We start from the raw sequence: 26,476 nt of genomic DNA on the forward strand, positions 1-26,476 counted from the left end.
GGAAGGAAAGAGAAGCAAAAGGTGAGGGAAGACTTGGAAGAGAGATTGCATATGGAATCTTGAGAAGAAAAGCAGTTTAATGAATCTGGAGATGATGAAGACTGTGAGATTACATTTGCAAGGAGGGAGAGTCTTAGAGGATTTAGAGAATGGGAAGAAAGACAAAAGTTTAGAGCTAGAAGTGGGCATTCTTATGATGAAGGAGGTGTTAATGGTAGTGCAGGTAGGGTTAAGACAAAATGGTGGGGATCATGGGGCACTTCCTCTGTAAGTGAAAGTCATGAAGATATTAGAAGTGATCAGCAATGGATTAGCCCTGATACTCCTGAAGCTAGGTTGAGGGCTATGGGTCTTGAACTTAAAAGAAGCGAAAGCTCCAAGCAACCTAGAATTGATCAAAAATTGATGAAGGAGTTGAGGAAAAAACTTAGCAGTGCAGAGTCTCTCTTTTTGATGCACAACCACATTACTGCCCATGTTGCTGATTCGTGTTGGTTGCCAAGCATGTTAAGCATGGCCATAGAGGTTGAAAAAGGAGTCAAACCACTTAGTGCTTGTGAAGTTTAGAGTGTTTATTTGAATGTGGAGTATAAAGAGTTCAAATGGATGGATAAAGGGCTTTGAAGGCATATGGAAGGAAAGAGGAGTGATCATCATGTTTGATGATCGGTTAGGTTCTACAAGAAAGCATATTGTAGGTGTTCACGAAGATGATGTTCACGATGCTATTGTTTGTGGTATTCAATCTTAAACTCAACAACCACCTCATCCTCAAGTCGCACAAATTGAAAAGACTTCTAGTCCATTTGCAAGTCAAAGTGATGATCGTGGTGGTTTGTATCCTCCTACTGGTAATGATGATAGTCATAGAAGTGATGAATTTGATGATAGTGGTGGTGCTCGTGGTGGTGCTGGTGGTGGTTTTGGTGAAGGTGGGCAAGTTCAGCCAAGTCATGCCTTTGGAGGAGATTATGGCTTAGCATCTATACTGAATGATTTTAATATAGGTGATTTTCCCTCACCTCCTCTTAAATTTCCTTGTTCTTCATAGTCTAGGTGTGGCCGTGGGGGTAGTGGAAGTGGAAGTGATGTTGGTAGGGCAAGTGGTAGCAGTCAAAGAAGAATAAGTGCTAGTAAACATGAGCATAGAGCATATGAGGACCCCCATCACCAAGGTGTCAAACAAAGTTTTTCTGATTTTGGCATTGACGAATCATATGAGTTGTATTATCCACCTCGACCCTATTATCCTTCACAACCCCCCAACCCCACTATTAATCCACCTCCACTCTATTATCCAATTCTAGGCTACCCATATCCTACGTTGCTTACCCACCTCCCCTCTCCATATCCACACCTTTATCCACCACCACCACCACCTCAACAATAATTTCCTTAATCTTAGATTTCCCAATATTCTTCTTCATCTAAACAATATCCAGATGAAACTAAAGATGCCCATAATATAGGTTCCTTTAATTACTTATTTGAAGGAGTTGGAAGTGGGCATGGTAGCAGCTCTCAAACTCAGAGTGATGATAGAGATGCAAGTTATGAGGTTCCTCCGCGCCATTTTGTATGGTGGTGACTTGGGAGTTGGGGCTAGAGTGACTACGAACTAGTGAGGCATGCTTTATGTTTTTTATGTGATTGTATCATCTACCATGTTTTATGTGCTACTTGATTTATGCTTAAGACTTGACATTGACATGTTTATGTATCTTACTATTTTTTTTCATATGAAATATGAAGCTTGAATGGTTGAACCATGATTCAGAGTATGAAGTTATGAATTATGTGCAATAAACATGTTATGGTTTTTTTTTTTTTTTTTTCATTATATTTATGATTTTCTACCTTTATAATCAAATTTAGTGGTGAAAACTAGCCAATATAGTGCTTTTCTCATCAACAATGACTCAAAGACCAAGTTGAAATTCAATATTGCAATATATGTTGCATGCAAGTTGATTAAAATTTACTAAAATTCATTTTAAAATTTGGTATTTAAGGTCCTAGGGTATAAAGACATGAATATGCATGTTTTCTACAAGTTTTCTTATGCAAAAAATGAATCCATGGACATTGTGAATGTTACTCGTTACATAAAACCTGCAAAGGCCGTCACAATTACACTGGTCATTACCATTACGTTGACCATTACCTTTATTTAAACCATGCTCCCACCTATAAAGAATAATGAAACCTTCCACATCTAACTGCTTAGACACCTTCTTTAGTGTAAAAACTTGAAAGCCAACCGATCTAGGGTTACCACCTAAAGGCATTCAAGTCAAAGGGCAATCTAAAATAGTACACCCAGCTAAAGAAAACAACTCAGAGGATCTAGAGTCACTCAAGTTAATAAAAGCTAAACCACTCTTCCCTAAATTAATTTTTAACCCAGCAACCTTCCTAAAATGTTGAAAATAGTGAGTACATTTAAAAAAGATTGTTTATGATCATCTAGGGAAACATAGTGTCATCTTCAAACCAAGGATGAGACACCATAGCCCCCTCACACCCTACACTGATCCCTCACACCAACTTTCTATATACAACCCTAAGAACCAACCTAGTCATGATAACCAGAACAAAGACAAAATGGATAAAGTGGATCCCCTTGTCTGACCCCTCTTGAAGCCCTAAACCATGTCCTAGGCTCTCCACTTAAAATATAGTGAAAAGGAAGCATTAGACAAATGCCCCCTTATCCAGCCCCATGACATCTCATCAAACCTCATCCTCATGACAACTTAATCTGAAAAATTCCAACTAGCTCAACATAAGCCTCCATAAAATCCATCCCCCTCCCCCCAAAAAAATCTTTCCTCCTCTAAACATGTTGTTGTGTTTTGGTGGCTCATTTCTTGAAGTGGTTGACATACACAAGGAGGAGAACATAGTTAGTATCAACAATTTGGGGAAAACCGTCGACGGTTTTCCTGAAACTGTCACTGGTTTGACATATTTCTAGATTTCCTGCTTTCGGTATTTTATTTTGTCGAGCAACCGTCGCAGGGTCTCTGAAATCGTCTACGGTTTTGTTCCAGGCAACGAGGCTGAATTCAAAATTTGAATATGAACATTAAGTTGGTTGGTTTTGGGGGAAAACCTCTGAAGGAAACTTTATATATACACTTTTATGAGTGTATTTAGAAGAGAAGATCATTGTGTATTGTATTTTATTGTCTTCTTTGACATTTACATAGTGAAAATTTTTGCCGATTGCTCCCGCGGATGTAGGCATTGCCAAACCATGTAAGTCTTTGTTGTTGTTGTTCTTGCTTTCAGATATATTGTGTATGTTTCTTCACTAATTGCTGCGCTTAATCCCACTATTCAAATACTATTTCATTCACAACAATTGGTATCTGAGTGTTGTTGTTATGGCATCGGGCACTCCATCTACAAAATTTGATGTTGTCAAATTTGATGGAACTGGAAACTTCGGTTTGTGGTAGAGGTGAGTGAACGATTTACTTGTGTAGTAAAGGATGGTGAAGGCCTTGTATGGTGTTCAACCGGAAGGTTTGGCTGAGGCTAATTGGAAAGAATTAGAGGCCAAAGTTGTTGCTACAATACGATTGTGCTTGGCCAACGAAGTGCTCTATCATGTCATGGAGGAAGATTGTCCTACGGCTTTTTGGAAAAAGCTTGAAAGTCGGTACATGTCTAAATCCCTTACTAACAAATTATTTCTTAAGTAGCGTCTTTATTGGCATAAGATGGTGGATGGTTCAAACTTGAATCAACACATCAACGCATTTAATCAAGTCATAAGTGATTTAATGCGGGTTGATGTAAAATTTGAAGAAAATGATAAGGCGTTTATGCTACTGAATTGCTTGCCAGCGACTCACACATGTGAGAACCTAGTTACTACTCTTACATGGGGGAAAGAGAACTTAAACTTGGAGGAGGTGACAAGTGCTTTGTTGGGGTTTCATCAAAGGATGAGACTCTGCGATGATAATTCACACAGAGAAAGACTTGTGGTGAAAGGTAATCATGATCGTGGGAAAGGAAAATTTAAAAATGGATCGAGTCAAAAATCCCAAACTCAATCCAAGAAGAAAAAAGATATCCGGTGTTATAAGCGCAGTAAAAAGGGGCACATTAAACCGAAGTGTTCGAATTGGAAGAAAAGAAATACTGAAAAGCATGAAGGAACTTCAAAATCAGCAAATGTAGTTCAAGAAGAAAATTTAGTTTGCAGTGATGGTGATGTACTTTTAGTTTCTTCAAGGTTGAATCGCCTCACATACTCATGGATCCTAGACTCGACATGTTCTTACCATTTGACTCCAAATAAGGAGTGGTTCAACACTTACAGGTTGGTAAATTCATGTTCAGTTCTTATGAGCAATGATGTCTCTTGTAAAATCATTGGCATTGGAAGTGTTAGAATTAAAATGTTTGATGGTGTTGTGAAAACCTTGAATAATGTAAGACACATATCGGACCTACGGAAGAGTCTCATTTCACTTGGCACTTTGGATTGTAATGGATTCCATTACAAGTCCGAAAGTGGGATTATGAAGGTGTGCAAAGGTAATTTGATGGTGATGAAAGGGCAAAAGTTAGATAGAAATATTTATACACTGTAGGGAACTACTATTGTAGGTGGAGCTACAACTATAGATTCTGAATTTGATGAAACCATTTTGTGGCATATGCGGCTTAGGCATATGGGTGAACATGGCATGAAAAAACTTCATAAAAGGAAACTCTTAAAAGGTATGAAAACATGTAAGTTGAATTTTTGCAAATTTTGTGTTCTTGGAAAGTAAAATAGGGCCCAATTTAAATTGGCTATTCACAAGACAAAAGGTATTCTTGATTACATACATTCTAATGTTTGGGGGCCTGTTAGAGTGGCATCACGAGGAGGACATGTTTACTTTGTGAGTTTTGTTGACGACTACTCATGGAAAGTCTGGGTATACTTCATGCGGCACAAGTTTGATACGTTTGTCAAGTTTAAGTTGTGGAAAGCTGAAGTGCAAAACCAGACGGGGAGGAGAATCAAATGATTTAGGTCAAACAATGGGATCGAGTACGCTGATTCTAGGTTTATGGAGTTTTGTGAGCAGCAAGGCATTAAGAGACATTTCACTATTTTCCGGACACCTTAACAAAATGATGTGGTTGAAAGGATGAACTGAACTCTAGTTAAAAGAGCTCGGTGTCTCAGGCTTAATGTAAGGCTTCCAAAGAACTTCTGGGCAGAGACACTTAATATGACTTTTTTCTTGGTATACCGATCACCAAGGGCATCACTAGAAGGGAAAGTGGCAGAAGGGGTATGGGCAGGAAATGCAGCAGATTATTCTGAATTGAAGGTATTTGGTTGTCCAGCCTATGTACACACATGTCTAGTGAGGAGAGATCGAATCTCGATGCAAAGTCTAGACGCTACATCTTTTTGGGATATCAAAAGGGTGTAAAGGGATTCAAGCTATGGGATCCAATGGTAAACAAGGTGGTGATCAGTAGGAATGTAGTTTTTGATGAGAAAGTTATGGTGAAGCGTACTCAAGTTGATGATGAAGAGAAACAGGAGCCAGAAAACTGGAGCAGAGACGAACATGTTGTGCAGGTGGAGTTAGAAACTCAGGGCAATGATAATGATCTCGGTCTTATAGTTGCAAGGAGTTCTAGTTCAGGAAACCAGCAAGTCGACATATTCCTATATGGAGATCCATATGTACTATCAGACTACCGCCAAGGTATGGGTTTGAAGATTTAGTATCTTATGCTTTCATTACCAGTTGTAATGATCCAACTACTTTTCAAGAGGCAGTGCACGGCCAGGAGAAAAGTATGTGGATGGGTGCTATGATTGAGGAAATGGAGTCATTGCATAAAAATCAAACTTGGGAGTTGGTGGAGCCTCCAAATGGGAAGAGAGCGATAGGTTGCAAATGGGTATATAGGAAGAAGGAAGCAATTTCAAAAAAGGAAGGAGAGAAATTCAAGGTACGGTTAGTAGCAAAGGGGTACTCACACAAAAAGGGAATAGATTATGATGAAATCTTTTCATTTGTGGTCCGACACACTTCCATCAGGGTAGTGTTGGGTTTAGTAGCTCATTATGATTTGCGTTTGGAACAAATAGATGTGAAGACGACATTTCTCCATGGTGACTTGGAGTAACAGATTTATATGGTACAGCTGGAGGGATTCAGTGAACCCAGGTAACAGCATCTAGTTTGTAAGTTGAAGAAGTCTCTTTACGAGCTGAAACAGTTTCCGAGGCAATAGTACAAATGGTTTGAGTCATATATGATCCAAATAGGCTACAGAAGATGTGAGTATGACTGCTGCGTGTATGTGAATAAGCTTGATGATGGTTCTCTTATTTTCTTATTTCTATATGTCGATGACATGTTAATAGCTGCGATGGATCTAACTGAGGTAAATCAATTAAATGGTTTGTTGCACAAAAAGTTTGACATTAAGGACTTTGGTCCAGCCAAAAAAATACCTGGGATGGAGATTCGCAGGGACAGAACTGCAGGGAAGTTGTGGCTATCTCTGGACGGTTATGTGAAGAAGGTGTTGGAAATGTTCAACATGGCTAATGCTAAACCGGTATGTACACCTTTAGTGAGTCACTTTAAATTATCTACTGCTGAATGCCTAAGTACAGATGATGATATCAGGGACATGTCAAAGGTCCCCTATACTAGCGCCGTGGGGAGTTTAATGTATACCATGGTGTGTACTAGACCAGACTTAGCACATGTAATGAGTGTGGTGAGTAAGTTTCTCTCTAATCTGAGTAGACAGCACTGGGAAGCCGTCAAATGGATTTTTAGATACTTATAAGGTACTTCTAGTTATGGCATCATGTTCGTCAAGCAACAGGATAGTCCATCAGTTGTGGGGTTTGTTGATGCTGATTATGCAAGGGATATAGATGATAGAAGGTTTACAAAGGGTTATGTCTTTACCCTTGTGGGAGGACATATATGTTGGAGGTCCTTGGTACAATCCTTGGTGGCATTGTCTACAACTGAATCTGAATATATGATAGTTGCCAAAGCAGCAAATGAAGTCTTATGGCTTACCAATTTGGTCAAGGACCTAGGTATACAGTAAGGTGGAGTTGTGCTGCATTGTGACAGTCAAAGTGCCATTTATTTGGTGAAGAATCAAGTATACCATGCTAGAACCAAGAATATTGATGTAAGGTTCCATAGAGCCTGGGAACTGATTACTTCATGTGAACTTGTATTGGAGAAGGTTCATACATCTGAAAAACGCAGTAGACATCTTGACAAAACCGGTTACTACTGATAAGTTCAAGCATTGCTTGGACTTGCTTCATGTCTCCAAGTGTTAGAAGGGAGACGGACCCAACTTAATGTTCTAAGGTCAAGATGGAGCATCGGGCTATGTTTTTCGGGTCTCCTAAGGGGCAAAAATTCGCCAAGGTGGAGATTGTTGTGTTTTGGTGGCTTATTTCTTGAAGTGGCTGACATACACAAGGAGGAGAACATAGTTAAAATCAGCAATATAGGGAAAACCGTCGACGGTTTTCTTGAAACCGTCGACGGTTTGACAAATTTCCAGATTTCCTGCTCTTGGTATTTTATTCCGTCGAGCAACTGTTGCAGGGTCTCTGAAGCCATCGACGGTTTTGTTTTGGGCAGCGAGGCTGAATTCAAAATTTGAATATGAACGTTAAGTTGGTTGGTTTTGGGGGGATACCTCCGAAGGAAACTTTATATATACACTTGTTTGAGTGTATTTAGAAGAGAAGATCATTGTGTATTGTATTGTATTGTCTTCTTTGACATTTACATAGTGAAAACCTTTGCCGATTGCTCCCGTGGATGTTGGCATTGCCGAACCACGTAAATCTTTGTTGTTGTTGTTCTTGTTTTCATATATATTGTGTGTGTGTTCCATATTTGTTCTTTACTAATTGCTGTGTTTAATTCCGCTATGCAAATATTATTTCATTCACAACACATCCTCAAGAACCTCATTAGCTACAAAATTAGCATCCACTGTCTATCTCCCACAGAAGCACTTTGAGCTTCATAAATGGTACATTCTCTCACAGAACTCAACTTATGTGTCAAAAACTTAGCAATAATCTTTTTCACATTAGTATCTAGACTTACAGGTATCTACAACTTTTATAGACCTATTCTTCTCAGTCACCACTAATGAAAGTGGAGTTTATATTTGTACCCTAGATCCCATGGAAATAGAATTCATTAAAAACCTTCGTTATGTCCCTCCTAACAACATCCTAACAATCTTGAAAAATGCCATAGTAAACCCATTCGGACTTGGCGCTAATGCCTATCCATTCCAAAAAAATCCATCTTCACCTCAGTCTCCTCAAAATGCTTTTCAAACCAGATCACCTGATTTCTAGAAATAAGACTCCATAATCCCTCAAACATATGTGCTCAAAAATCCTCGTCTACAGACAAGTAGCGAAAAAAGCTTGTAATCTTAGTAGCTAACAAGCAAGGATCGAAAGTAACCTCATCTCCCTTCACTTCCAACTCTCTTAGCACGTGCCAACTGTGGAAGAGATTTGAGTTACAATCATCCTCCCTAGCCCATATAAAATATATATATATATAGTCTCCAGCTTCTCATTTCCTTAAAGATCACCTCCTCAAGCTCATTTTTCAACTTCTTCTTAGACTTATGACACTTCACAATACCCTCTTCTTCTTCCTTACCATGCAACATATCAAGCTCACAAAGAATGTTGTTCTTCTTAACCCTAATATTCCCAAAATTCTCAACATTCCACTTTTTTTTTTTTTGGAACACTTAGGTGCTTAGAGCTTTTTTATAAACCTAATACATTCACTGTCCTTGCCAACATCCTCACTCCGAGTAGTCACAACATAAATTGAAAAGACTGGACTAAGCTACATATTTTGAACTTAAATGGAGAAGGATCCCTCCTAATTTAACTACACTCTAACAAAATTGGGAAATGATCCGACAATGTTCTACAAAAAACGACTATGTCAGGGTTATTTTGTAACTTTTAATTTTCTCTATATGTTAGGGTTAGTTATTAGAATTTCTTAAATTGGGCTGTCTGCTATTTAGTTGAATTGAAAATTCAGGTTCTCTTATCTGCTTTCTCTCTTCTTCCCACTTATCTCTCTTTAATATGCTCTAACTCTACATTAGTTCTCTTTCTGCTTGGCTTTCCTACAGCATCTAGTGCAGCTCATAATCCCCACCTCCAAATGTGTTTGCATGTTGAGATTTGACATTATAATATAAGCCTGACTTCCTGAAGTGGTTATTGTGTAAAATATGTTAATTAGGAAGAAATTCTATCTTCTCTTTGTTCAAGTGTTCTCTGCATTGTTTATTTTGATTATGCATGTGTTAGAATGCATCAAATTTGTTTTTGGTCTCTTGTCCATAATGAGTACCAAATGCTCAAAGTTAATGGCCTCTTTTAGGAATTGGCAACTGAGATTGGAGCACTTGAGAAGAAAAAATATGAACTTGAAGCTGAACTGAAAAAGGTACTTCTTATAGGAACCAGTTGTTTAATTCTAAAAGTTTCCCATTTCAGATATCCATGATCAAAGTGTTGAATTAAGTGGTTTGACTTGTCCTTTCATTTGCTTAGTCTGCACTCTGCACATTTATGTTAATCATGCAGTGATAATATTTCCCGTTTCCTAAATTATTCCCTCTAACTCTGCTGCTACCGTAGAGAACTATTATTTTTTCAAAGGTTGTTCTCATGCCATAAATAGCTTCAAGAGCCAAGATCATACAATGAAAAGCATTTCTATTTTGTGTTTTATATTGTTGGTATATGGTATCTCTCTTTCATGGAAGAGGGAGAGCACCATAATGTGGGTTGTTTATGCTACCAATGATGTGATATTCCCATTTATTACGAAAATGTGTAGCTTTTAGATTCATGTTTCCCTAAACATCAGTACACGTGGACAATTGAATTGTTGGATTATCTAATGTTTCTTATTTGAAGGCCAAAACAAATATAAGTATTTCCTTCATATAGAAATATGCATGCAATATAAAAGAAAATTAATAAGGTACTAACAAGATTTAATGGTGAACAAGGAAGTTATTCCTTTTTTTTTTCACTTGATGTGCCTGTCATTTTTCCGGAAAGACCATTCCACTGTATATTCTGTCTAACCAGAATTGAAGACTATAAATAATGTGCAATTAGACCTGGAGCTAAGCACATGGCCATGGTCTTAAATTTCCACGAAACTATCAAAATTTCCGTTGAAATTTTCGATTTCCGTCATCCTCGAAATCGAAATGGCAGTCGATTTCCGTCTTGCATAATTTCCGTCGAAATCTCAACGAATCATCCGAAACTTATCGAAACCTCGAAATTTTAGCGAAATTTGTCGAAATTTATCAAAACCTTGAGAGTGAAGTGAAAATTTTCTTTTAATTTATTTTATTGAAACAAAAGGTTATCACAAGTGCTTTTGAAATTATATGAAAAAAATAAACTTTAGTAATATTTTATTTAACCATTCATGTCTAAATTATCAATATTTATATAATAAACAATATTTAAATGATTTAAGAATTTTATTTGCATTAATTGAATATGTTTAGTGTACATTATCTTACAAACATGTTTGATACACGTACTATTTTACAACTTTTCCACCTCATACAAAACATAGATGTATTTAATTTGTAATATATTAGTCTTAAAACTTATATTTTTATGTTTGTTAACCATTTCTAAAGTTTTACAAAGAATTCCATGCTTTACTACTAGTTTCTGTTTTTTTTTTAAATTGAAATCAAAATCGAAATTTTTGTCAAAATTTCCATACTTTTGGAGCTTTGAAATTTGAGTCGAAATCGAAATTTAAGACCTTGCACGTGGCTACAACAAAACCTATGACTACCCCAGAAAACAAAGCTACCCCTGTTAGGAATATACGAACAAATTCCCGAAACCTGTGAGAAACAAATAGAGAAAGAATAACGCCAAAGAAAAATTCAATCACACGCACAAGACAATATTTACGTGGTTCGGCAATTTTGCCTACGTCCACGGAGTTGCAGGGATTTCAATATTATCAGGAAGAAAGCACAGAGAGTGCGGCGATACAATTCTCTCGCTCTTGCTCTCTCTCGCGGATACAACCACTAGAACCCTAATCACCCGAAAGCACCCTTTTTATATGTTGCGCCTAGGGTTCCGTTCCGAATGGGCTCCAAAAATTTTCCCCGGGGGCGTTGCCCCCGAACCCCCACAAGTACAACTTGTACCGCTTAGTCCATGGAGTCTTTGCTCCATGGACTAAGCCTTAGGATAGAAATCTTTAATTAAACAAAGGTTGGGTTGTCATCCAAATTAAGACACAACTAGGCTCCGCAAAAGCCCAACAAATCTCCCACTTGGAGATTAGTTCAATCACCAATATCAACTGCAATCCTTCTGAAAAACAATACCTCGTCCTTGCAACTCAACCTCCTCTCCTTAAGCTAGAAAACCAACTGAAGCTGCACACAGCTTCAGTTTTTCAATAGTAACACCTTTAGTCACACATGTCTGCTGGGTTCTTAGATCCACATATCTTTTCAAGTATTACCAACTTATCTTCAACAAGGTAACGGATAAAGTGGTATTCTGTTTGTATGTGTTTCGACTTTGAATGAAAAGCCGAATTTTTGGCAAGAAAAATTGCACTCTGACTGTCACTGTGTAGAATGCCCATCTTCTACTTCTTACCCAGTTCCTCTAAGAAACCATGTAGCCAAATCATCTCCTTTCCAGCTTCAGTTGCTGCAACATACTCAGCTTCTGTAGTAGACAAAGTAACAATCTTTTGCAAATTAGAAGCCCAAGATATAGCTATACCACCCAAAGTAAATACAAATCCAGTAGTACTCTTTCTACTATCATTATCACCAGCAAAATCAGCGTCTACATAACCCTGCAGTTTCAAACTTGGACCAGTGAAGCAAAGACATGTATCTGATGAACTCCTCAAATATCTCAGAATCCACTTTACTGCCTCCCAATGCTGCTTTCCTGGCCTACTCATGAATCTACTCACGACTCCCACTGCATGTGCAATGTCTGGCCTTGTACACACCATAGCATACATCAAGCTGCCAATAGCTGAAGCATAGGGCACCTTGCTCATATGGTCCCTTTCTTCTTCTGTGTTCAGTGACTGTTCCTTGCTTAGTTTGAAATGACTCCCCAAGGGTGTGCTCACTGGTTTAGATTCATTCATGTTGAATTTGCTGAGAATTTTCTTCACATACTCTGACTGTGAAAGCTTCAATGTACCAGTAGCCTTGTCTCTAATAATTCTCATTCCAAGGATTTGCTTTGCAGCTCCCAAATCCTTCATTGCAAACTGTTCTGACAATTGCTTCTTCAGATTATTAATCTCCTCAATGCTAGACCCTGCAATAAGCATATCATCTACATATAGCAGTAAAATGATATAAGAATTGTCAAAGAACTTAACATAACAACAGTGATCAGCTTCACATCTCTTGAACTCAATTTTATGCATAAAGCTATCAAACTTCTTATACCACTGTCTTGGAGCTTGTTTTAGACCATACAAGCTCTTTTTCAGTTTGCAGACTAAATTCTCTTATCCCTGGACAATGAACCCTTTTGGCTGAATCATGTAGATGTCTTCCTCCAAGTCACCGTGAAGGAATGCCGTTTTCACATCTAATTGCTCAAGATGTAGATTTTCTGTAGCCACCATTCCCAGTACCAGTCTAATTGTTGATATCTTCACAACTGGAGAAAATATTTCTGTAAAGTCAATGCCTTCCTTTTGCTGAAACCCTTTGACAACTAATCTGGCTTTGTAGCGCTTGCTACCATCATGTTCGTTCTTTATTCTGTATACCCACTTGTTGTGCAGAGCCTTCTTCCCTACTGGCAATTCAGTTAGTTCCCATGTCTGATTCCCCAACAAGGAGTCCATCTCATCCTTCATGGCTAACTCCCACTTGCTTGAACTCTTGTCCATCAAGGCTTCATCATAACACTCTGGCTCACCACCATCAGTTAGCAAAGATAATTTAAAGCAGGTGAATAACGCTGTGGAGGTCTAGTGACCCTGGAAGATCTATGGACCGCAGATACAGGTGTATTTGAATTTCCTGCGATTCTACATTCTCCCTATTATCTTCACCCCTTTCCTGGACAGTATTTTCAGTCAACTCATCTAAGTTAATAAACTCAGAATTTTTTCTGATCTATCGCTGTGACATCTGACACTACAGTTGACCTGTCCTTGTACATAACCTGTTCGTTAAATATCACATTTCTATTTCTGATGATTTTCCTGTTTTGTTCATCCCAAAACCGATAGCCAAATTTCTCATCACCATAGCCAATGAAATAGCATATTTTGGACTTTGCATCAAGTTTACTACGAGCATCAGAATCAACATAAACATAAGAAACACAACCAAAAACTTTTAAGAAAAATTTACCTCTTTATCGCTCCAAACCTCTTCAGGAAGTCTAAACTCCATGGGAACTGAAGGTCCTCGGTTTATCAGATAAGCTGTAGTACTGATAGCATCAGCCCAAAAAATTTTTGGTAATCCAACATGTAGCCTTATACTCCTGGCACGCTCGTTGAGAGTTCTGTTCATGCGCTCAGCCACACCATTCTGCTGTGGTGTCCCAGGAATGGTCTTTTCCATTTTGATTCCATGTGCAGCACAATACTCTCTGAACCCTCCATCTATGTACTCTCCTCCGTTGTCTGACCTCAAACACTTTACTTTCAAACCTGTCTCAGTCTCAACCATAGCCTTCCACTTCTTAAAAGTTTCAAATACATCATATTTATTTCTCAGAAAATAAACCTATACCTTTCTGGTTGAGTCATCAATGAAAGTAACGTAGTACCTTGAACCCCCAAGGGATGCAACAGGAGAAGGACCCCATAAATCCGTGTGCACTAACTCCAATTTTTCAGCCTTCGGTGTTCTGCCACTTTTCAAGAAACTCACCCTTTTTTGCTTTCCTAAGATGCAGCTTTCACACAATTCAAAATCAACAGACTTCAATTCCGGCAGTTTCCCTCTTGACAGCAGCATCTTCATCCCCTTCTCACTCATGTGACCAAGTCTGCGGTGCCATAAGCTTGTATCAGTATTTGCTTCAGCAACTGCAATTGTATCTCTTGGACTTGACGTCATGTATAAAGTACCAGATTTCTTTCCACGAGCCAATACTCTGGCTCCCTTTGTAACTTTCCAAGTGCCACCAGCAAACAACATCGCATGCCCTTCATCATCAAGCTGTCCGACAGAAATCAAATTCCTTCTCAGGTCAGGAATATGTCGTACCTTCTCTAGTAACCAAACAGACCCATTTGGCAGTGACATCCGGACGTTTCCCATACCCACAACATCCAAGGCTGTACCATCAGCCAAATATACCTTATCAAAATCTCCTGCTACATAATTCTGTATGATTTCATGGTGTGAAGTAGTATGCAATGAAGCTCCTGAGTCCAAAACCCAATCATCAAGTGGACTGTCTACTGCAAGAAGTAGTGCATCCTGTACCTCTTCTGTTACAGCATTAGCGGAATCATCCTCACTCTTCTTCTTAAGACTTTTGCATTGTCTCCTAAAGTGACCTGTTTTCCCGCAGTTCCAGCATTGTCCCTTTTGGCCAGGTCTGGACTTACTTCTGTTTCGATTATAGTTTCTGGATTTTGATCTACCCCGATCTAAATTTCGGTCATTACCTCTGCCTCTGGTCTCAAGATTTAGGGCAAAGCTAGATCCTGAGGTTTCGCCTGCATCTCTTCTGCGAATCTCCTCAGCCTGAATTATATCCCGTATATCATTATACTTCAGTTTTTCCTTTCCAGTAGAATTGCTTACTGCCATCCTCATTGCCTCCCAACTGTTTGGCAACGAAGCCAAAACGATCAGTGCACGAATCTCATCATCAAAATCAATTTCTACCGACGATAATTGATTTGTGATAGTATTGAACTCATTCAGATGTTGTGCTACAGATGCGTTTTCTGTCATCTTTAAATTAAATAATTTCTTCATCAGATGTACCTTGTTATTTGCTGATGGTTACCAGATAGAGCTTTCATCAAATCTGCTGTAGTTTTCTCCTTCACGACGTTGTGTGCAACAGACCTGGACAGAGTTAATCTTATAACTCCCAATACCTGTCTGTCAAGGAGAATCCATTCCTCGTCCTTCATAGTAGCAGGTTTTTCTCCTAGAAGCGGTAGATGTAACTTCTTCCCATAGAGATAATCCTCGATCTGCATCCTCCAGAATCCAAAGTCTGTGCCATCAAACTTTTCTATTCCAGACGCCCTTCCTACTTCCTCTGCCATTGCTCCCACTCGAACCTAACCCTAGGCTCTGATACCAGTTGTTAGGAATGTACGAACAAATTCCTGAAACCTGTGAGAAACAAATAGAGAAAGAATAACGCCAAAGAAAAATTCAATCAAACGCACAAGACAATATTTACGTGGTTCGGCAATTTTGCCTACGTCCACGGAGTTGCAGGGATTTCAATATTATCAGGAAGAAAGCATAGAGAGTGCGGCGATACAATTCTCTCGCTCTTGCTCTCTCTCGCGGATACAACCACTAGAACCCTAATCACCCGAAAGCACCCTTTTTATATGTTGCGCCTAGGGTTCCGTTCCGAATGGGCTCCAAATATTTTCCCTGGGGGCGTTGCCCCCGGACCCCCACGAGTACGGCTTGTACTGCTTAGTCCATGGAGCGAAGGCTTGGGCCTCACAGCCCAAGCCTTTGCTCCATAGACTAAGCCTTAGGATAAAAATCTCTAATTAAACAAAGGTCGGGTTATCATCCAAATTAAGACACAATTAGGCTCCACAAAAGCCCAACAACGCCAACAAAAAAAATATTTACAATATATGCCATTTTTCTTGGATCCTCACATCCCTATCAAAACTTGCAATGGCAATGCAGATAACATTGAGAGTTTGCCAAGTATTCAAAAAAAGGAAAGGTGTGAGACCATGAAAATATTAGCAAGTTGCAGAGAAGAAGATACTGAAGGTAAAGCTATAACCCCCAATTAAATACGTTGACAAAGTAGCCATCTTAATGACACTTGTTGTCTCAATATTATGGAGTGGGAGATGAAAAGGAAACACCATATCAAAGGGAAGCCAATGGAGGTATACAACTGTATCAGAAGTATGAGCCATGATGCAATGTTGTGCTTCAATAGTAGAAATGACAAGTTGTTTCTTACCTTTCCAAGAAATATGAGAATCATTGAGAAAAATACAAAAAAAGAAAAATGAAAAAGAAGAAACAAATGGTATGCTTAAAATAAAAATATCACAAGCCCAATCAACATTCAAATGAGTTTCAATCTCCAAACAATGACCTGAAGACAGTAATATGCTATAAAAAAATTTACTCTCAGTGCAAGATGTGAAGTGAAGCTGTTCAATGATTAGTGCCAGGCTATAAAGAGCAAGGTGCAGGCAACAAACATGACCAGAAAGATGAGAAAGCTACGTGGAAACATATAAACCTCTTCATAACGATGCCCATGCAGAAATGCATTCTTAAAATCTAGACGCAAGAGCAAGAGCAAGAGCAAGAGCAAGAGCAAGAGCAAGAGCATATGTTTCCTTATAGCTAACACCATACTCCTAAGAGATTCCTTTAGCCACTAAACATGCTTATAATGCCCAAAAGAACCATTAATGCTAAATAGTCTATGGAAAAATATCTCACTTGACTTCATAAGCAAGTAAGCAACCTGCCAAAATTCAAGTACATGGGTTTTATACTTGTGGTTATAGACCAGCTTTCTAAGTACAACATTTTTATAAGAGCACTAAAGTATTTTTTTTGACAAAGGAGAAGGCACAATTGTTTTTCAAACATATCATGAAGTAGTGCAGTGTTCCTTAAGGCATCAGTGACCAAGATGCAAGATTCACAACAAACTTGTTGTCAAATCTTTTCAGAATCTTCAGTTTAAAGCTTGGCATCTACTGGAGCTATTGCCCACAAACTGCCAAATGGGGGGATGCAACGCGCTATTAAAGAAGTACTTCCACCATTGTGTCAATGCCAACCATAGGAATTGGGTGTAGCTACTTTGGCGTGGCTTAACTTTGTTTCTATAAAAAAAATAGTTTAACCACCAACAAGAATCCTTTCTGAGCTTTGTTACATGTTAGTAACCGCAATTACCTCATCTAGTGGATGAGCCTTATAAAGGAAAGAGTCCACAACCATATGCGTTCACCAAGGAATGGAGATCAAAATGCAAAGATTGCCCAATCCTACTTGGAGAAAGCTATGAAGTGGTTGAAGAAATGGCCACAATCAAGGGAGAAGACGATTGCACTTCAACATGGGAGACCTGGTACTTGTTAAGCTTATTCTAAAACAATTTAGGTAGTTGTGAGGTTGAGGTAGGAGACTACTTTGCGAATACAAAGTACTAGTCTCCAACTTGGCCAAAGTCGAGAAGGCCTCTTATAAGGTGCACCCAATCTTTCATGTCAATTTGTAAGCAGAAGTTGTGAATCTTTTCTGCATTTAATTTGTTCATATGTATATCCTAATATATAATACGATTACCTATTCTAAACAAGGAAACAGTTCCCTTACTGAATAATATCAAATCCCCAATATTTACCCACTTTCCTAATTTGTGTATTATTTACAATGATACTTGGAATTGGGATTATAACACTCCCCCTCAAGTTGGATTATAAATATTAATCATGTCCAACTTGCTAATGAGATCATCAAAGTTCTATCGTACCAACCCTTTAGTGAAGATATCTGCAGTTTGTTCCTTGTTTGGTACATAAGCCATACAGATAATTCCTTCTTCAATTTTCTCTTTGATGAAGTATCTGTCTACTTCTACATGTTTAGTCCTATCTTGTTGAACTAGATTGAGGAAGATGCTGATAGCTGCCTTATTGTCACTATAGAGTTTGATAGGAAAGTTCACCGGGACCTGTAATTCTTCCAAGAGTTTCCGTAACCATAATCCTTCACATATCCCTTGAACGACTACGCTGAATTTAGCTTCAGCACTGCTACGAGCCACCACATTCTGTTTTTTGCTTCTCCAAGTTACCAGATTTTGCCAAACGAATGTACAATAACCTGTGGTGGACCTTCTATCTTCCACTGATCTTGCCTAATCTGCATCTGTAAAGATCTCTACTTCCTTGCTTTCACATTTCTTAAAGAAGAGTCCTTTTCCCAGGGATCCCTTAAAATATCTAAGGATCTTGTACACAGCATCTAAGTGGGCTTCATTTGGTGAATGCATGTATTGACTTACTACACTGACTGCAAATGCAATATCTGGTCTAGTATGTGATAGGTAGATTAGCTTGCCAACCAATCTCTGATACCTCTCATTTTCCACTGGTTTTCCACAGTCTTCAACCCTCTTTACTGCTTCCATCGGGGTTTCGCTGGGTTTGCATCCCAGCATGCCAGTTTCAATTAGAAGATCAGTAACATACTTTCGCTGAGAAACACTAATTCCCTTTTTCGTTCTCGCCACTTCCATGCCCAAAAAATACCGCATTTGTCCTAAGTCTTTAACTTCAAATTCAGCAGCTAGAACTTTCTTCAATATTTCCATCTCTAGAGTATCATCACCAGTACGGATTATATCATCAACATACACTATTAGAATTGTTCTCTTATCTCTTTCAGACTGTTGGAAGAACAGTGTATGGTCTGATTGCCCTTGCCGATAACCTTGATTCTTTAGTACTTTTGCAAATTTGTCGAACCATGCTCTGGGAGATTGTTTGAGGCCATACAAGGACTTCTTGAGTTTACACACTCTGTTTTCTTCACCTTTCCCACTGAATCCTAGTGGTATAGTCATGTATACTTCCTCTCCTAATTCTCCATTTAAAAAGGCATTTTTAATATAAAATTGTTGTAGTGGCCAATCTAAGTTGGCTGCCAAGGACAAGAGAACCCAAACTGTATTTAAGTTTGCCACTGGTGCAAATGTCTCCGTATAGTCAATGCTATAAGTCTATGTAAAACCTTTTGCAACAAGTTTGGCTTTATATCTTTCAACTGTTTCATCAGATTTATATTTCACTGTGAAGACCCATTTACAACCCACTGGCTTCTTCCCTTTCGGTAGATTTGTCAACTCCCAACTTCCATTTTTTTCTAGGGCTCGCATTTCTTCCATGACTGTCTCTCTCCATTTAGGTATTTCTAGAGCTTCTTGAATGTTCTTTGGCATTTTCATCCTGTCAAGGTTAGATACAAACGATCGATATCCTGTAGACAAGCTTTTATAAGACATGTATTTAGACCAAGGGTATTAAGTACATGACCTGGTTTGTTTTCTCATTGCAATAGGTAAATTGATATCATTAGATACTGGATTATCAGAAGAAAAGTCAATTACCATATTGGGATTGGGCATGGGCTCATGGTTATTCGGAGCCATCACCGGTTCCAATGCTCTTGGTGCCTTAGGTATGCGATTCTCCCTATCCTTCGTTTTCGGCTTTCTTGAGTAAACAAGTATGTCTACATTGTTTTGCTCTCCTGTATCTCCCCCTGAGGTTAAGTGTTCTATTGTGTTTGGCAAGTCAGGAAGTAATGCAATGGGAGATTCGATAGATGGCTCAGGGAATGAAGCAACAAGAGGGAATGAAGGGACAGGAGGCTCAATAGGTGGTACTGGTTCAGATGACGCAGATTTAGTAGTAAAGAGGTCAAAGAACTGATCTTCACTCCATTTCTCTCCCTGAAGAGAGGGCTTTGGGAAATAAGGAGTGGTTTCAAAGAAAGTTACATCAAGACTAACAAACAGTCATTTTGAGACCAGATCATAGCATTTGTAGCCTTTCTGGGTAGGAGAATAACCAGGGAAAACACATTTAATGGCATGAGGATCCAATTTATCACGATGGTGTGCATGAACATGAACAAAAGCAGTACAATCAAAGATTTTCAGTGGGAGACAGGAGGGGAGTCGAGAGGTAGGAAAGTGTTCCTGGAATTTCTAAAGAGGGGTGACAAAGGAAAGTGCTCGACTCGGCATTCGATTAATGAGATGTGTGGCTGTTAAGATGGCATCACCCCAAAAATAATGTTTCATATTGATAGTAAACATTAATGCCCAAGCTACTTCAAGTATATGTCTATTTTTTCATTTAGCAACCCCATTTTGTTGAGGAGTATCCACACAATAACTCTAATGAACAATCCCATTTTTTAGAAGATAAGTTCCCAGAATAGTATTAAAATATTCCGTACTATTATCAGTACTTAAAATTTGAATATAAGTCTGGAACTGTGTATGAATCATGGAATGAAAACTGATGAAATTGGAGTGGACTTCAGTTTTGTCTTTCAGTAAGTAGACCCAACAAAGACGAGTATGGTCATCAATAAAGGAAACGAACCATTTTGTATTAGTGCGATTGAGGGAACGTGAGGGACCACACACATCATTGTGAAATGGGTGAGATGGTTTGTATTTGGATGATGAGGAAGAAATACGACGATGTTTTGCAAGCGCACACACTTCACATTGAAACTCAGAAGACATTTTATTTGAACAAATAGAAGGAAACAAACGTTTTAAATATTGGAAATTGGGATGACCCATCCTTGAATGCCATAACAAAAGTTCACTATTTCTAGAAATAGATGCAAAATCACAAATTGCAGTATTACATAGTTCACTTAAGCTTGCCTCCTCAAAGTAGTAGAGTTCCTCATACGCTTTAGCAGTGCCAATCGTCTTCCCCGATGATAGGTCCTGAAAAACACAATGAGAGGAAACAAATTTAGCAGAACAATTTGAGTATTTTGTTAACTGACTGATGGACAACAGGTTGCAAGATAACTTGGGAACATGTAGGACAGATTGTAAAGTTATAGAATTAGATATGTGAATACTTCCTTTTCCAGCAACTGGTGAGAGAGAGCCATCTACAATTTTTACTCTCAAATTCCCAACATATGGTGAGTAGGATGAAAAACATTGATAAGACCCAGTCATATGATCAGATGCACCCGAGTCAATTATCCATGGAGATTTGTAATAGGATGTAGTATTTAAAGCTAACAGATAATTACCTCGGTGAGCCAAGGAACCAGAGGAAGACTGACCCGATGTTTGAATTGACAAAATCATTTTATACAGCTGATCCAACTGTTCAAGACTGAATGCACTACTTGAAAAGGTATTGGTATTTTCTCCTTGTAATCTTTCAGTTGACTCGTCAGTGCTGGCCTGGTATCCACGATTTTTTTGGTATTGTCTCGGCTTCCAATCTTCCGGTTTTCCATGAATCTCCCGGCAAGTAATTTTTAAATGACCTATTTTTCGGCAATGTTCACACCATAATTTACCTTTTTGTGGTCGTTGACTAGGTCCCCCTGGGCCTTTTGATACAAGGGCCGAAACATCAGGCCCATTAGTGTGCCCATCTATTTTTTGGGCGGATACGGGTACGGGGAGATCCAGCCCAACGCGATCATTTTGGGGCCTTAGCATCACACGCCTCTTGTTCTCCTCCCTCCTAACCTCTGCGAAGACCTCTAAGGTTGAACGAAAAGGTCGCCGGCCAAGGATTCGTCCCCTCACGTCATCAAGCTTTCGGTTCAGGCTGGCAAGGAACCCGAAGACTCTTTCGTTTTTGAGCTTCCTTCGTTATTGTGTACTGTCACCGAAGCACTCCCACTCCTCGTCGATGCTCAGGTCGAGCTCCTGCCAAAGATGGGTCATCTCCATGAAATACTCGGTAACATCTCTCTCACCTTGCCTCATCTGCCACAATTAGGTCTTGATTTCGAAGATTTGCGAATAACTCTTAACGTCAGAGTATGTCTCACGAACGGCTTCCCAGACGTCCTTCGCCGTTGGCGAGAACAGGTAGACTTTTTCGATTGACAGCTGCATCGAGTTGACGAGCCAAGTTGTGACCATGGAGTTTTCGGACCTCCATTTTTGCAAGGCTACAACGTCGATAGGGTCTGGTTTCCTCTGTTCACCGGTAAGATAACCTAGCTTCCCTTTTTCCTCAATCACCAATTTTATGGATTGAGCCCACTCATGGAAATTTTTTCCGTTTAATTTTTCCAATGAGAGTGGAAAGGCTATGTTAACTAGCCCATTCAAACCCTCAACAGATGTGGCCTCTGAGTCACTGTCGATATTTGCAGAAGAGGTCGACCCTCTGCTGTTGACGGTGCCGTTGGCCATAGTTAGCTAAGGTTGAGAAACCCTAGCTCTGATACCATGTAAGCAGAAGCTGCAAATCTTTTATGCATTTAATTTGTTCATATGTACATCCCAATATATAATACGATTACCTATTCTAAACAAGGAAACAGTTCCCTTACTAAATAATATCAAATCCCCCCTATTTACCCACTTTCCTAATTTGTGTATTATTTACAATTATACTTGGGATTGGGATTTTAACACAATTGCCTCAAGCCATTGTACTCCAACATTAAAGATACAAACCACATTCTATCAACCAAAGCACCACTAAATACTTGGTACAGAATAGAAGAGGAGTTGAAGGGATCCTTGTAGAGAGAGTTTACATTATCAAGGAGACAAGGATATGAGTTCTTAGTAAGTGGAAGGCCCTTGACAATGAAGAAATTTGGATGTCATTGGAAGACATGCATTAGAAGTGGACAAAGTTCAATAATATTTAGCGTCAAAGTCTGTGCCAAGCTTGTTTAGGGCCTCATGCTTGCTTATGACAACTTGTCCTGTGCCCATTTGGTGGGTAACAGTCATGTAAATAGTGATATAGGGTTTGTTTTTTAAGTTGAGTAGTGCCTTAGAGAAAAAGAGGAAGTATCACTCCCCAGTTGTAGTGATGTTTCTTGTGCCAAAGTGAAATTTTCATAGGAAGCTCTTTAAGGGAGTGTGAGATTCAACAACCATTGTAAAACTGACTAGCTATTGTATTTTGCCTGCTTGTCTCCTGTACTAAACACACGTTGCCTATGGAGGTGAAATGAGATGAATTTTGTTGCTTTGCTATTCACTATATGACTCACATTTATGCTTACTGCTGACCATGTATTTCGTATTCAATGTTTATGAACCTGTTCACGTGATACACTGACTTTAAGCTGACCTTCTTAAGCTTCTGTGCTACAACTAGTGTCACATGGCCCTTTACAGTGTATGTGAAGTGTCCAGACCATGATATTCAGGGTTAATGCAAAAATATTTTAATATATACTTTCTTCTTTAGATCATGGTAATAAATGTTTCTGTACTTCTGGAGACTGATCATATGAAGTCTGTGCCTAATTTGATAAGGAAATGGATAAATATGCATTCTCAAATAGTGATTTAGGTCAGGATCTTCTAAAACCTTTTTGCCCCCTAAAACAAGCAATTCTTTAGCTCTTTTAAAAATTTTCATTGGGTTTTTTCCAACATATTTTGATTGGATTGTGTTTTATGTCTGACCATTTGGTGTAGGTCAATTCCTTGTTGGCTGCTGCACTTGCACGTCTTAACAATGCCAAGGAAGAAAGAGAGCAGTTTGATGAAGCAAGTAATCAGATTGTCGCACACTTGAAAACTAGGGTATGATGCTTTTGTTCCTGTATAGATGTTTCTGACAGAGTTGTTCCTTAATGTAACTGAGACTTCTATAGTTTACTCATAAAATTGTCTGAAGAGGGCTTCTGCCTTCATCTCCTTGATATGAGTTCTGCAGTGATTCACCTATTGTACATTTGATAGTTCTGATACACCTCTACTCATTCATCTAAGTTGGTTCGCAGAATGTCCATTCCTAGGAACAAAGTGAAATCAGATGAAAATAAAAATCTTATGGCAATACAATAATTTAGAAAAAAAAGTCAACATGGAAAAGCTTGTGTTATCCCATCAAACATGGAATAGACATTCCCATGGTGAAATTGGGAGGTCATTCCTTGACCATTTCATGTTATGGATTTTAAAAAAAATTTGCATTCATTTGCTTCATGATGACAACATATCTTCTTTTGCAAACTATCATATTCTTTTGTTATGAATGATATATTCCTAGGAATAGAGATTTTGAGAATTAAATGTAACCTTATGGAACAAAAGATTTTACGGAATACGTAATCTCATAAATTTTTCTAAAGTAGGAGGATGAGCTATCGAGATCTATTGCTTCCTATAGAGCTGAAGCAGATGTTGTCAATACATGGATTAGTTTCCTAGAAGATACCTGGGTTCTGCAGTCCTCCTATACTGAGCAAAAGGAGAAGCAGGTTAAGTATGTGCATCTGCTTTATATGGTTCAATCCTATCATTTCCTAAGACATTCTTTTGTTGGATTGATTTATCTTGATTTGAAATGTATTGGGATCAGCATTTTATGATTTTTGCCCCTATTTCCTGTTTTTTGTGTCTTGCATTTGTGTCCTCATTTGTTATGACCTCTTTGAATTAATAGCATTATTTCTTTATGTGGTCAAGTGACGAATGGGAGAGATATCAAGAATACCTTATAAACTTGACCATTTGTCGGCTTTCTGCCTACAAGGTATTGATACCTTCATGTTGCAGAGATTCTTCCAACAAAGTGTTGTCTTTTAACTTGCTACCATATCCTGTGGTCGATCTCATTTTCCTACTTGTTGGCATGCAATTTTTTTCCCGGTCAGGTAGAGTTGCAGCCTTCTTTTGCACGTGTAAGGAAACTTGTGGACAACTTGAATTCTACTGAAGGGTACTGTATCTGTTTTATAAAAATGTTGGTTACTGTCAACCAAGCCCTAATTATTTTTGTATGCATCTAGTATGGATGTTGAACACTCTAGCACCGTAAATCCAAGGAAAAATCTTGAAGAGGAATACCTGGATTTTGAGGCTAAGGTATGCATGATTTTCAAGTTTGGCTATTGTAAAACTAAGAGATCCTCCTATGTGCATATTTATACCAAGGTTCTGGAGTCTTGCTCTATTCTTTAGATGGTACTCAACTGTGATATTATTGGTTGTTTTTTAAAAAAAAAATACATATAATGATTTGTACAATTTCCTGCTAGTTTGGCCGGTCAATTGTTTTATTTTATTTTATTTTATTTTTTTGTGACATCTCAGTTTATAACCACATTCAGTGTAGTGGATAGCATCAAACGGCAGTTTTATGTTCAAAGCGAAAATATTTTCAGGTAGTAAAGATCCTTTAAATGCTAGTCACTTGAAAAGGATAATGACATTATTTTCAAATGACATACGTGTGACCCCTTAAAACAGGAACCCTGCTGCCTCCAGGAAAGATGACCAAAGGGTCAAAGAACTGTTTGATGCTCTTGAGAGAATGAAGGATGAATTTCAATCAATTGAGAGACCAGTTTTGGACATAGAAACTCCAAGGAAAGGTGCACAAGTAGCATCCGAAAAGGAGCCCCCAGAGAGTCCATCCTTTAGCCCCAAGAAGACAGCCGAGCCACTGGATTGGAAACAAGATGGTAAGTCCAGGTCTCCCACTAGTCAGGAAGAGAAGTTGGTGGGTCCAGATGTCGAACTAGCAAAGCTGGAGTCTGAACCTCAGAAGGATAGCAGAGACTACTTGGCAGAGGAGATCACTGACTGGGAATTTGATGAACTCGAAAAGGAATTGAAAACCAATGACCCATCAAAGAGGACATAGTCTAGACCCTGTTGTTATAAGCATCTCTGGTACTTCCATAGCAAGGTGGCATTTGTCACACCTAGAGGGGAAAAGAAGCAGTATTCTTTTTTCACAGACAATCTTTTCTCCAACAAGCTGCATTTTTAAGTTATAGTTGCATTAGAAGACCTTGGGTCTCTTAAGTCAGCTGAAGAAGCAGTATTCTCTTTTCACAGATAATCTTTTCTCCAACAAGCTGCATTTTTAAGCTATAGTTGCATTAGAAGACCTTGGGTCTCTTAAATCAGCTGTAAATTCTCTGAACTTGTAATGTGGGTCATTGGAACAAATGTAACTTGTCTTGGGTCAAATGGATGTTTGCCTTGGTTTATGTGAAGGATTTTCCAAGGTGCGTCTTAAATAATTTTGTCTTTGAATGCTCTCTCAATTTTTTATACGTTAAGGTTGTGTTTGACTTGACCATGTAATGGAATAAAAATGATAATGGGAATGGGGGTAAATAATAATAATAATAATGAGAATAAAAATGAAAATTTTATGAGGGCCACGAGACATATATCTCCCACCTAATAGTCTTTTTTGTCAATTCGCCTTCCCTCATATACATTTTCTTACGATTTGAATTCTCTTTCAATGTTCTATTTTGATTCAGCTCAAGAATGTTCAATTCATGGTTATTTGTGTTAATTAAGCACAACATAACGTGGCAACCAATTGGCCAAGGTATGAAGACTTGGTCAATTAAGGAAGTGAAGGAAATCCTTATTTTACAATATCAATCAATTTGGATGGGTGCT

General features: G+C 38.6%; 1 protein-coding gene across 2 annotated transcripts in view; it reads left to right on the plus strand.

Annotated features, from left to right (window-relative positions):
* The window catches only part of LOC131160514 (uncharacterized), a 124,064-nt gene extending 97,968 nt beyond the window's left edge, over positions 1-26,096 (plus strand). For both annotated transcript variants that reach the window (XM_058116285.1, XM_058116284.1), the window contains exons 11-18: positions 9,462-9,527; positions 23,522-23,629; positions 24,184-24,314; positions 24,518-24,584; positions 24,706-24,770; positions 24,841-24,916; positions 25,145-25,215; positions 25,301-26,096. In XM_058116285.1, coding sequence (XP_057972268.1) covers positions 9,462-9,527; positions 23,522-23,629; positions 24,184-24,314; positions 24,518-24,584; positions 24,706-24,770; positions 24,841-24,916; positions 25,145-25,215; positions 25,301-25,697 — 981 coding nt within the window. In that variant the 3' untranslated portion in view covers positions 25,698-26,096. The remainder of the gene's footprint in view (positions 1-9,461; positions 9,528-23,521; positions 23,630-24,183; positions 24,315-24,517; positions 24,585-24,705; positions 24,771-24,840; positions 24,917-25,144; positions 25,216-25,300) is intronic.
* The last annotated feature ends 380 nt before the right edge of the window (positions 26,097-26,476 follow it).

The sequence above is a fragment of the Malania oleifera genome, chromosome 7 (genome assembly GCF_029873635.1).
Source record: "Malania oleifera isolate guangnan ecotype guangnan chromosome 7, ASM2987363v1, whole genome shotgun sequence".
NCBI lineage: Eukaryota > Viridiplantae > Streptophyta > Magnoliopsida > Santalales > Ximeniaceae > Malania > Malania oleifera.